The following is a 12970-nucleotide window of genomic DNA, read 5'->3' on the forward strand; positions in this document are numbered from 1 at the left end:
TTTTCCAAATATTAATCTGGCTGCGGTGTTTTGAGCGGTTTGGAGTTTCTTTATGATTTGTTCTTTGCATCCCGTGTAGATTGAATTATTATTTATTCTATTTATATACCGTTTCTTATTGCAATTGCAAAACAGAACGGTTTACATTAAAAAAATACATCACATAACTACACAATTAAGAACTCCAGTCAGTAATAGGAAAGCACAGCAAACCAGAAATAGAAAAAAAATAACACAACTATCAAATCCAATACACATTAAAACACAATTATCAAATTGAATACACATTGTTGCGAGTGTTTTCTTTGGTTGCTAGTAGGTATGTTTTGTGGGTGTGTGGGCAAGATTAGTTCTTTGTGGTGGGATCTTAGGTTCGGTATTGTGTGTTTTGTGGCTGGTCTCAAGTCTTATGGAGTCATGGGTCATAGTTGGTCGTAGTTGACGATTGTTTCGCTTACTATGTATGGTTCGCCGCCTCGGGGATTGGACGGACGCATGCCGTGTGTCTCGCTGGTCTGCGGCCTTCACGAAACTTCACTGCCAGGGCATGTGGTTGAGCGGAGGACGGATTAGAGGGATCGCTGTCTTCGCTCTGGACTTGGGCTGTTGCTTGCCCTTGTATGCCGCTCCAGTTCCGTGTGATTGGACACTGAGGTGGGGTTTGGTGGGAGCAGTGGATACCTGTGTCTTGATCGCCAACCGCTGATCGCCGCTGCGGGTGTAGGTGTGCGACCGACCCTGAAGGGGGATGCCTTTGCTCCGTTCGTTCTCCACGTGGCTCAGGTGATCGCCGCTGCTGTGGATGGGGGATGCCTTTGCTCCGTCCCCACCCACTGTCCTCCTATGCGCTCTTCCCGTGACTCAGGTGAGCGGCTTAGGGATGGTGTGGCGGGTCGGGCCAGAAGGGGGATGCCTTAGCTCCGTCGCCGCCTGCTGTCCTCTGATCATTCTCGTTGCGACTCAGGTTAGCAGTGCAATGATGGGGTGGCGGGTTTGTTTCTCCTTTTTTAAAATTACAGTTGATATTTTATTGTTTATGCAATAATATAGCTTATGTGACTTGATGCTTTTTTTGTGTGTGTGTGTGGGGGAGTTATTAAAATCAAGTTAAGGTGTCTTCCCCCCCCCCCCCCCCCCCCCGAGTCTTCGTTCTCAAGCCTAAAGTCCTGTGGCAATTTAAGTTCTTTAGCACAACTGTATAGAAATGTGAAGCCCTCAACATGGACTGTTTCTTAGGTGCCTTCAGGGAAGTACCATCAGCGTGTCTTGAGTAGAGCTTGGAGATATAAACTCTCATCCTCAAATCCAGCACTAACAATATTGGTGACGTCATGTTTTCCATTTGATGGCAACTACTACAGAGAATATTTGTGTATGCATAATTGTTATTAGACATTTTTGTGCAATAATTAAAACAATGTTCTCATGTCTATAATGAATCTCATTAAGACTTTTTTCACCTATGTTGAGCATGTTTTTGAAAGGGTTTCTTGGGGCTATTTTTGTGAATGTTTTTCACACCAGTTTTCTTTATAATTTGTTATATTTTTGATAAGGCCAATGAGTATTCATGTTTACTGGGGTAGTGGTTTGGTCAGCAGAGCTCATGCAGAAGAAGTTATGAATAAATGTTAGCCTATAGCTGTCACTTTAAAAGTGTTTATGTTTATTTAAAATTTGTTATACCACCCTTTCTGGACAAACAGGTCAAGGGTGGTTTACAAAAAGAGCTAAAAAAAAACATATTAAAAGCACATAGAGAAAAAATTTCATTGTGATAGAAAAGAACAACACACAAACCAAGAGCATTCATAACTGACATAATAAAAAAAAACCCCAAAACAACCCTAGTCAGGAAAATCAGCAACAGAAAAATAATGGGATTTAAGTAAAGATTTAAAGAAGGTTCGGATCGAATAGGGTGGTAGATCATTTCAAAGCTTTGGACCAAGGAAATAAAAAGCGATGTCTTGTGGATTCAAGATGAGCTAATTTGGGTGTTGGAAGAATTAGGCGGTGAGAGTCCAAAGAACATAAAGATCTTGAAGGAGTGTAAGGGATAATCACAGAAGAAAAGAAGGAAGAGATTTGAAGTCTAGGGGGTAGAGTCAAGTTGTCCACATGAGCGAGCATCTCTCTCGTGAAGATCTAGACTGCTGTTGAATTGTTTTTCTCAGAGACCGAAATGCCCCATACCAAGTTAAGGGAGTGGTAAAGTCGAGTGCCTCTGCCGGCCAGTGTCCACTCCTCTACAGTACTCCATAGAGAGATACGGTATTAACCTACCTTCAGGATCTGGAGTTGGAGAGCCCATTAGTCCTCTTAGCGAAGCAGCACTGGGAGACACTTGGGCCTTGATCTATCACTTTCTCCTCTGGTTTGCCTCCGCCCCCCGCGCCCTGTGGAAGTGAAGAATCGGGTTGAGGTAGTGGCGTCTGTGGAAGGCGTTGTTGTCCTACCGACAGAGGAAACCCTTCTTCGGATTGATGTATCCGCTAGAGCTCCACCTGAAAGTGGCACCGAGTTTTAAGTTCCCTTGGAGGGAGTAACGTTTGACGGTGTATGGAGGGTGCTGACGAAAACCACATCTGAATTGTCATCACTTGGACTTGTAAGTAAACTGTATACCTTGTCGGAGAATATTGAAACTGTTAAAACAGACTTTTCAACACAGATTCAACACGAGAAGTAAAGACAGTTCAAGAAGTTATGTCTACGTTGATTCAAGATAATTTATTAAATTCATAGAAGATTGGAACATTTTGATAACTTTAATTGGGAACTTACAGACCGGTAAACCTGATGTCAGTGCTGGGCAAAATAGTGGAAACTATTAAAAAGAATAAAATTACGGAACACATAGACATAATTTAATGGGACAAAGTCAGAATGGGTTCAGCCAAGGGAAGTCTTGCCTCACCAATTTGCTTCATTTCTTTGAAGGGGTGAATAACGTGGATAAAGGTGAGCTGGTTGATGTAGTGTATCTAGATTTTCAGAAAGCTTTTGATTAAGTTCCTAATGAGAGACTCCAGAGAAAATTAAAGTCATGAGATGGGAGGCAAGGTTCTAGTGTGGTAGGGTAGGGTTAAATGGTAATTTCTCTCAATGGAGAAGGGTGAACAGTGGAGTGCCAAGGGGATCAGTACTTGAACCATATCATTTATAAATATAACATATTTATAAATGATACGGAATGAGGTGATTAAATTTGCAAATGACACAAAACTATTCAAGGTTGTTAAAACACATGTGGACTGTGAAATATTGCAGGAAGACTGGGCATCCAAATGGCAGATGAAATTTATTGTGAACAAATGCAAGGTGATGCACATTGGAAAGAATAGTCCAAATCATATTTACCTGATGCTAAGGTCCACTTTGGGGGTCATAACTCAAGAAAAGGTCTAGGTGTAGCAGTGGCCAAAAAAGTAAACGGGATGCTAGGAATTATTAAGAAAGGGAAGGTGAATAGGACCAAAAATACTATAATGCCTCTGTATTGCTCCATAGTGCGACCACACCTTGAGTAGTACGTTCAATTCTGGTCCCTGTATTTAAAAAAGATATAGCAGAATTAGTGCCAGTGGAAGGGAAGGAGAGATTATGCTTCCCCAGTGTGGATGTCTTGGTGATTGTCATGACCAAGAAGACTACCATCTCAGTAGAAGAAGGCATAGCTATTAAGGATCTGCAGGATCGGTGGATTTAGGTGCTTTTGAAGCAATCATTTGAGGTGTTGGTGCTGCCTCTGTGGGCAGCAATATGGCTCACGCCTGCCTGCAGTGGACGCAACTGGAAGGTTCCTTAGTAGTGTCCTTGGAAGGAGTCTTGGAGGTGGCCTGTCTAGAATCAGGTGCTGCATTTTTGAATAACTTAATCTATAGTTGCTGTACAGAGTTGGAGTAGCTGTTAAAGGATCTGGGGGAGTTCAAGGTCTGTCAGCTCCTAGAAGATAGACTTTGAGTTTCATTTCCTTAAACACATGCAGACTATAATGAAATGCAGGATGTCCTTAGGAAATTGGAAGACTGGACATCCAAATGACAGATGAAATTTAATGTGGACAAATGCAAAGTGGTGCACATTGGGAAGAATAATCCAAATCTTAGTTACCTGATGCTAGGGTCCACCTTGGGGGTAAGCACCCAAGAAAAAGATCTGGGTGTCGTTGTAGACATTGAAATCTTTTTTCCAGTGTGCGGAGGCGGCCAAAAAAGCAAACAGGATGCTAGGAATTATTAATTAATTTAAGGTTTTGTTGAAGGCTTGGCTATTCGAGCAAGCTTACACTAGTTGATTGAGACTGTTTGCTGAGGGTATCAGTACCTGTGAGAGGGAAGATTTTTATTTGTCTGTAAGTGGTGGTTGATTCTGTTTGTGTGTTTGATTATCTTTTCTGTCAAAACATTGTAGTGTCATTTCCTTGCTTTTATGTTTATTTTATTGTTAACCGCCTTGCTTTGTTTGTTAAAGGCGGAATATCAAGTTACAAATAAATATTAGGAAAGGGATGGTAAATAAGACCAAGAATACTATAATGCTCCATGCTGCGACCTCACCTTGAATATTACATTCAGTTCTGGTTGGTGTATCTCAAAAAACAAATATGGTGGAATTAGAAAAGTTTCAAAGAAGAGCGACCAAAATGATAAGGGTTTGAAAGTCTAAAGGGGTTAGGGCTGTTCAGCTTGGAAAAGAGACAGCTGAGGGGAGATATGTTTGAGGTCTACAACATCCTGAGTGGTGTACAACTAAAAGAAGTGAATCGATTTTTTACTCTTTCAAAAAGTGCAAAGACTAGGGGACAGACACTCAATGAAGTTACATTGAAACATGAGGAAATATTTTTTCACTCAACAAATAGTTAAGCTCTGGAACTCTTTGTTGGAGGATGTAGTAACAGCGGTTAGCGTATCTGGGTTTAAGACAGTTTTGGACAAGTTCCTGGAGGAAAAGTCCATAGTCTGCTATTTAGACAGACATGGGGAAGCCACTGCTTTCCCTGGGAGTTGGTATTGGTAGCATGGAATGCTGCTATTATTTGGTTTTCTGCCAGGTACTTGTGACCTAGATTGGCCACTGTTGGAAGCAGGGTACTGGGCTAGATGGCTATTCTTATGTTCAGAATAACAAAGGCACTCTTTATTACAGAAGGCACCTGTTCATAGAAAGACACCTAGATATCTAAAACTAGTTACCACAAGATAGGGTTACCAAGCAGGGTGGGAATTAAGGAAGGCCACTCTGAATGGCTTGTGATCCAACAGGTAGATATTTTATTTACATTCAAGACTAATGATGTTTCCTCCACCTATCAGAAACAGAATCCAAACAATTCTGAAGGGTGAAACCTTAACTGCTAATACTACTTATCATTTCTGCAGCGCTACTAGACGTATGCAACACTGAAATAATATATCATCTGCGTAACAAAACACCGATAAGCCGTAGCTCTGTATCAAGGTAATCAAAGGACTGATATAGCTGTTGAATAACATGGGTGAAAGGGCCAAGCCTTGTAGCACTCCACAGTCTAAGTGAAAATTCCTGGAGATGTTCTTTTTAGAGGCTAACGTAAAAGATCTATTTGATAGAAATTTAAAATGTAGCAGTAACTCCAATAGAGTTCAATCGTTGGCAGAGCAATTTATGATCTATTACATTAGATCAAATGCAGATTCAATATCAAGGGATAACACAAGCGCAATAAATCATTATCCAGTAGATCATAACGTTCACTAAAAGAGATGTCATAATTGTCTCTGTGCCATGTCCCACTCTAAAGCAAGCCAGCTTGATTAGGATGCAAAATGTCAGAAGATTCTACAAAGTTTAACAATAATTTGCGCTGTCAATTTGGCTGTAGTTCTGGGCATTGATTGGTTCCGCCTTAGGGGACTTTAAAATACTGTTTGCAAGTGTCGTCCCTGAGTGAAGAAAAAAAAAAGAGCAGTACTCAGCTCCTCTGGGAAGGGCCTGCGGTCGGCGTTGAGAGCGAGGTGATTTTGGCGCAAAGATGCCATTTTGAATTTTCCGTCGTCTTCGGCGATGACTGCTGAGGGAGTTAAGCGCTGTTCCCGTTGTGGCAAGCGCAAATCGGCAGCGGAACTCTGTAAATCGTGCTGTTCAGACAGTATAGCAAGCGCGAGCATGGCGAGTGATGGTTCTTCCTGCTCATTGGAGCTGGCAGCGGGCGCCATCTTGGAAGCGCCGCATGTCTCGACCCCCGCGGTTGCGGAGGAGTCTGAAGACAGGGGCCGCCTCGGGCTGAGCCTGCCAGAGGAGCTCATTTCCCCGTTCCTCCTAATGCGGAGACGGGAGGTCAGGGCGAGCCCTTTTCCCCTGATTTTGTGCTTTTACTACATAAAGCCTTTATGCTGAAGAGAGCTCTGCCGCAGGTGTCTGACACTGCATTGCCACCTGGTTTCCCTCTGTGTGAGGATGGTCCGAGGCTGAGTGATGATGTGGCTTCCCCTGAGCGTTGGATGCATTCTAAACGTAGACGGGTTAATTCCCAGTCAGAAAGTGGCGTGCACCTTGGAGCAGAGATCCCTGTGCCTCCCGCCGAACGTGGCTGCGGTCGTTACTCCATTTACTTTGTGGTGCTGCGAAAAGGCGGGTCTTTTCGGCCCATTCTCGACTTAAAAAAAGTCAATGAGTCACTGAGAGTGCGGCATTTTCACATGGAAACCCTGCGCTCCGTCATTGCGGCGGTCCAGCCAGGAGAGTTCCTCACGTCTCTGGACCTAAAAGAAGCTTACTTGCACATTCCTATTTGGCCCCCGCACTAACGGTTTCTCCGGTTTGCAGTGTTGGGAAAACATTTCCAGTTTCGGGCCTTGCCTTTCAGCCTCGCCACAGCTCCCCAAACCTTTTCCAAGGTAATGGTGGTAGTAGCTGCTTATCTCAGGCGAGAGGATATCCAGGTTCACCCGTATCTCGATGACTGGCTCATCAGAGCAGACTCCGAGGAGGAGAGTCGTCATGTCACAGCCAGAGTGATCTTAGTACTGCAGTCTCTGGGCTGGGTGGTCAATGTACCCAGTCTCTAGAGTATTTGGGGGTCTGGTTCAACACAAGCTCGTGGTTTGTTTAGCTACCCGACTCAAGGTGGTGCAAGCTTCAGAATCAGGTCCATCTGCTCCTGTGGATGCCTCGCCCGAGAGCCTGGGACTTTGCCCAGCTGTTGGGGGTCAATGACAGCCACCTTGGAAGTGGTACCATGGGCGAGAGCGCACATGAGGCCTCTGCAGATTGCCCTGCTTCAACGATTGTCTCCAGTATCCCAGGATTATCAACGCAGACTCACGTGGCTCCCTGTGGCCCGACTCAGTATGGAGTGGTGGCTCTCAGACAGCATGCTGCGGCGGGGAATGCCCTCCCTGATTGGTGCCTGGTCATAACGGATGCCAGCCTGCAGGGCTTGGGAGCTCATTGCCGGGGAAGATTTGCCCAGGGTCTGTGGACACCCGAGGAGTCAGGGTGGTCCATCAATTGCTTGGAACTGAGAGCGATATTTCAGGCTCTGCTGGCCTTTCACAAGACCCTGGAGGGGGCTGGCTGTCAGAGTTCTGTTGGACAACACGACAGCGGTGGCCTACATAAATCGCCAAGGCGGCACTCGGTGCGCAGCCCTGGCAGCGGAGGCCGCGCAGATTTGCCATTGGACCGAGTTGCATCTACAGCTTCTGTCAGCAGCTCATATCGCAGGTCAGAGCAACGTGCAAGCCGACTTCCTCAGCAGGCATCAGATCGACCCGGCGGAGTGGGCCTTGGCTGACGAAGTGTTCCTTCAAATCTGTGCCAGATGGGGCAGGCCCAAGGTGGATCTCATGGCTTCAAGCGCAAACGCCAAAGTTCCTTGCTTCTTCAGCAGACGAAGAGATCCACGCTCGGCGGGGTTGTATGCTTTTGCTCAACCCTGGCCAGCAGGCCTCCTGTATGTGTTACCGCCGTGGCCCTTGATAGGGCGAGTCCTCCTGCGAATTCGGCTGCACCAGGGTTTGGTGATCCTCATTGCCCCAGATTGGCCCTGGCGTCCGTGGTATGCGGACCTCCGGAGGATGCTGGTGGAGGCCCCTCTTCCTTTGCCTCTGGTACCGAACCTGTTGATGCAGGGCCTGGTAACCATGGAGGATCCCTGCCACTTTGGTCTTATGGCATGGCAATTGAGAGACAAAGGCTATTCTAACAAGGTCATTTCCACTCTCTTGCAGGCCCGCAAGCATTCTACTTCTGTTGCTTATGCTCGGATCTGGCGCCAGTTTGAGTCCTGGTGTGCTTCTAAAGCCCTCACACCCTCACGGGCCTCTGTCTCGCCGATACTTTACTTTTTGCAGGATGGTGTACAAAAAGGCTTGGCCTATAATTCCCTGCGTGTTCAAGTAGCAGCCTTGGCATGTTTTCGGGGGAAGGTCTCTGGCCTCTCCCTGGCTGCGCATGCGGACATTGCACGGTTTCTTAGAGGGGTGCTTCGGCTCCGTCCTCCCATGCGGGCCCCTTGTCCTACCTGGAACCTGGGGCTAGTATTAAAGGCTCTTCAGTGTACGCCCTTTGAGCCACTAAGGCGAGCTTCGGAGAAGGATGTGATTCTAAAGACAGTCTTTTTGGTGGCCATTACTTCGGCGAGACGGGTGTCTGAGCTCCAGGCGCTGTCCTGTCGAGACCCATTTCTGTAATTCTCAGAGTCCGGAGTGACGGTACGTACAGTGCCCTCCTTCCTGCCTAAGGTGGTTACAGCCTTTCACCTAAACCAGCCCATTTTCTTGCCCTTTGGGCAGTTGCAACTTCTGGATGTGCGCACGGCTCTGTTGCAGTATCTGCGGATGTCAAATCCTTTCAGGACCTCTAATCACCTTTTTGTATTGCTGTCAGGTTTGTGCAGCGGGTCTCCAGCGTCTAAAGCCACTATAGCCCGTTGGCTTAAGGAAGCTATTTTTTCTGCATATCTGCTTTCTGGCCAGCCTCCGCCTGACGCCTTTAAGGCACATTCCACAAGAGCGATTTCTTCCTCTTGGGCTGAACCTGGAGCACTCTCTCTTCAAGAGATTTGTAGTGTGGCTACTTGGGCATCTAAACTATCTTTTGCCCGTCATTACAGGCTGGATGTGGCTGCCAGGAGGGACGCACTTTTTGGAGCACAAATGCTTGCGCGTGGTGTGGCTTGTTCCCGCCCTATCTAGGGATTGCTTTGATACATCCCATCAGTTAAAGGATTTATCTGCTGCTGATGACAAGGAAGGGAAAATTAGGTTCTTACCTTGGTAATTTTCTTTCCTTTAGTCACAGCAGATGAATCCATGATCCCTCCCTGTCTTACTTGGTGTTTGTTCAGTTCTCATGCAGATATGTTCCCTCTTCAGGAGGAGTTGAAAACCAGTTCTTCAGGTTCTACATACTGTTCTACAACAGGAGGTTGAGTTTGTCCCTCCTTTCTGCTTTTGCTCCTGTTCTGGGTCGTTGGTTCGCTGTGAGGAAAGTTCATGTTATTCCATTATGCTGTTCAATACTGCTTTGGAAGCTTCAAAATACTGAGAGGCAGATGGAGCTAGCCGTCAGGAGGCACTATGGTTTTTAGTGTTCTCTATCTCCCCCTGCTGGTAGGGGGACACAACCCATCAGTTAATGGCTTCATCTGCTGTGACTAAAGGAAAGAAAATTACCAAGGTAAGAACCTAATTTTCCCGTAAACCTGATCAGCCTTGGCCTGTCCCACCTTTAGCGTTGCTCGGCTACTGTTGTGGCCTGGTTATGAGCTCACTGCTTTGTTCTAACTCCTGCAAAAACAGTAGCATCCTGGTTGCCTGTCCCGTCCATCTGTAGCTCCCAAGCTACTTCTTTCCCTCATTGCTACAGTAGTTTCTTTGAAATATTTTGGAGTTGTCTTTGATTATCAGCTTTCTTTTGAACCCCAGGTCTCTACTTCATTGCTCTGAGACGATTTCGGTTGGTTTGTTGTTGTCTAGGCAAATCGGCTCAGCACACATTTCTCCATTTTTTTGGATCATTTTTTGACGTAACCACTACAATGTGGATATATAGAAATTAGTCATAAACTCCTAAATATGCTCCAATGAGTTCAAAACACAGCCATCAGAGTTTTGTACCATGTGTGAAAATTTGATCATTTTGACCCTTACCCATTAAGCTTTACAGAATGCTATATATACCGTATTATCGTTCTCTTAAGTCATTTCTTGTATTCTCCATTGTATGCTCCATTCCATTAATGAACATCATCTATCAATTCCCCCTGGCTAGAATCTATACAGCACAGTTATTTATTGCCACCTTCTTATGAAACATGTCTTCTCTCTCTCTCTCTCTCTCTCTCTCTCCTCCCATTATAGCAAGTTCAAGGTAGCTCTTGAAACTTGTTTCTGCTGGCATTTGATGGTTGAGGGCTGCTCATGGGAGTGGGTTGTATGTAGTGCTTCTCTGCTGGGTGGCAGCCAGATGCGTACTTATAAACTTTTTTTGTTCCTCCTTGGAATGCCTCACTTTCCAACTGTAGTTTTTCTTTTAGCCTTTCCTATCAATAATTGGAATTCTGTTTCATGCCAGTTTGTACATAGATTGTACATTTCCTTGACTTGCTCGTTACGAAAGGCAATATGTAAATAAACTAAATCATAAATAAATGAAACTATTGTCATTGCTCTGAGTCTTGCTATAGGTTGTAGAAAAGCCTTGGTAAGCTGTGACCCGTGATTTTCTCTATCCCATGCTGCAGCAAAGCCTCCCAAAAACTTACAACTGAAAGGTGAAAACACTCTGAAGAAAGAGACGCATGTCTTCACCATCGAGTCTCCAAAACAGTCATCTCAGGCGAGGAAGAGCCTTCAGCTGGGGGTTAACACACCCGGGAACCTGAAGGAGAGCAAAAGCAGTGATGGGAGCCCAGCAGATGATGAAGAAAGAGATGACACTGCACTTTTTATCCCTGTGGGTAGGTATCTGGCTGCGTAGATAGTTCATGTCCATTGGCAGTAGAGAAAAGAAGTTTGAGGCACTGCAGTGCACCTCCCTCCAGCATCTACTTTTGATGTATAAAGCGATAGGTTTTATCTTGTGGTCTTATCTTACCTAACTTCAGTCTCCACATTCTTAAGCATAATCATTGCTATACTGGTATAGACCAAAGGTCCATCAAGCCCAGTATCCTGTTTCCAACAGTGGTCAATCCAGGTCACAAGTACCTGTCAAGATCCCAGAACAGAAAAACAGATTTTCCAAAGTCCATCTTACTAATGGCTTATGGACTTTTCTTTTAGGAAGTTATCCAAATGTTTTTTTAATCCCCTGCTAAGTTAACTGCTTTTACCACATTCTCTGGCAAAGAATTCCAGGACTTACATTTGTTGCTTTGGCAGAGGAACAAGTGTCGCCTGTTGGTGAGAAGAAACGCAAGAAAAGGAAGGCCACGGGCAAACAGAAGCGAGAGAGGAGCTACGAGGAGGAGAGTTCCTTATCTGGTGACCTCAACCTAGACGACATACTTGACCGGACTTTGGAAGATGGGGCGAAGCAGCACAAACTGACAGCGATTAATGTGCGAAATATTCTGCACGTGAGTGTGAACTGTTGAGATTGTTATCTTAAAGGGAGCTGTAGCTGTGAAAGAAGAGGCAGCAGTGTTGCAGTACAAGTGTAGGCTGGAAGAGTGCAGCTGTGAGAGGAAGAGGGTGGTAGGGTGCAGCTCTGGGAAGGAGAGGATAGCAGTGGTACAGTACAAACGTAGGGTGGTAGGTTGCAAGTGTGAGAGGGAGAGGCAGCAGTACACGTGGATTTCTGGTAATTTGCACTTGGAACCATTGCAGGAGACAGATTTTGGGGGGGGGGGGGGGGGGGGTTACATTTTATTTCCTTGCACAGTGAGATGACAAGTTTATGTAGCTTGTTTTTCATTTTTTTTTCACGTTATAATTGGATTTCATTGGATTATATTATAAAACCTGTTTATAACATATGTACAAATCTTAAAACATAGTGTATATTTTATTTATGTTTTAACTTAATGTTTATTAAAGTAATTTGGATCAACAGCATATAAACATTTCCTACAACAATAAAAAGTTGGATTCACATTTTCCCTTGATACATCATCTCCTACACCCATCCACCCCAGCATCAACAGATACGCTCCCTTTGTAACTGAGGCAGCTTTCCAGTCCAGGATGTAGCTTGTTTCTGAATGGATGAAAAGATTGTGAGAAATTAATTCCAGCCTGCTGCTTCCTTGAGAAGAAGTTGCTTTTGTCAGGAAGCATGAGTTCTGAGTGTGCCTGTGTGGAAGAGATGAGAGATGGAAAACATCTGTGTCGTCATGCAGATTAAAAACCAGCGCTCCCGTGCATCTGTTTCCTTCACAACACTTTAAATGCCGTTCTGCACCTGGCGAGTTCGGCTGTTGTTTATCCCTCTGAACCTTCGGCTGGCTGCTGCGGTTCTTCCAAGCAGACGCACACACTAGTCATTGCTGTGTAAATGTCAGCGAACTGCAGTTTACTGTCACCCACGCAGCCTGGCAGTGACATCTGGGCTGATGGAGAATCTAAATACCTCCCAGCAACCAGCATCTCTTGGATACAGGGGCTGGATGTGATCTTTTGCCTGCCCCTCCCCTCCCCTCTTCACCACACCCCAACCAGTGTTATGTGCCGAGCTCTCAGTGCACGCATAAACCTGAGTGACCTTAACACCTTATTTCCCATCCCTGAAAATCTGTGATGTCCTCAAGCTGTGTTTGCTTTTTCACATTTCTTATCGCTTTCTCATTCATTTCTGAGGTTGTGTTACTTTTGCTGTCTGTGGGGAACAGCAGATTAAATCGCTAGTCTGTATGCAAGGCACATTCGTACCACTTCTAGACAATTCAGTGCATTTCCAAACTCTCTTAACAGTGGAATTGTCACAGGGTTGCTGAGCTTTTCATCTTTAAGTCACCCGTTCGAGTTAAGCTGTGGTC

The 12970-nt window shown here is 45.2% G+C and overlaps 1 protein-coding gene across 4 annotated transcripts in view; it reads left to right on the forward strand.

The window, feature by feature from the left end:
• The window catches only part of LOC115457632 (GON-4-like protein), a 98867-nt gene that overhangs the window by 3893 nt on the left and 82004 nt on the right, over positions 1–12970 (forward strand). For all 4 annotated transcript variants that reach the window (XM_030187137.1, XM_030187134.1, XM_030187133.1 and 1 more), the window contains exons 2-3: positions 10736–10951; positions 11376–11572. In XM_030187137.1, coding sequence (XP_030042997.1) covers positions 10736–10951; positions 11376–11572 — 413 coding nt within the window. The remainder of the gene's footprint in view (positions 1–10735; positions 10952–11375; positions 11573–12970) is intronic.

Source organism: Microcaecilia unicolor, chromosome 14 (assembly GCF_901765095.1).
Source record: "Microcaecilia unicolor chromosome 14, aMicUni1.1, whole genome shotgun sequence".
Taxonomy (NCBI): domain Eukaryota; kingdom Metazoa; phylum Chordata; class Amphibia; order Gymnophiona; family Siphonopidae; genus Microcaecilia; species Microcaecilia unicolor.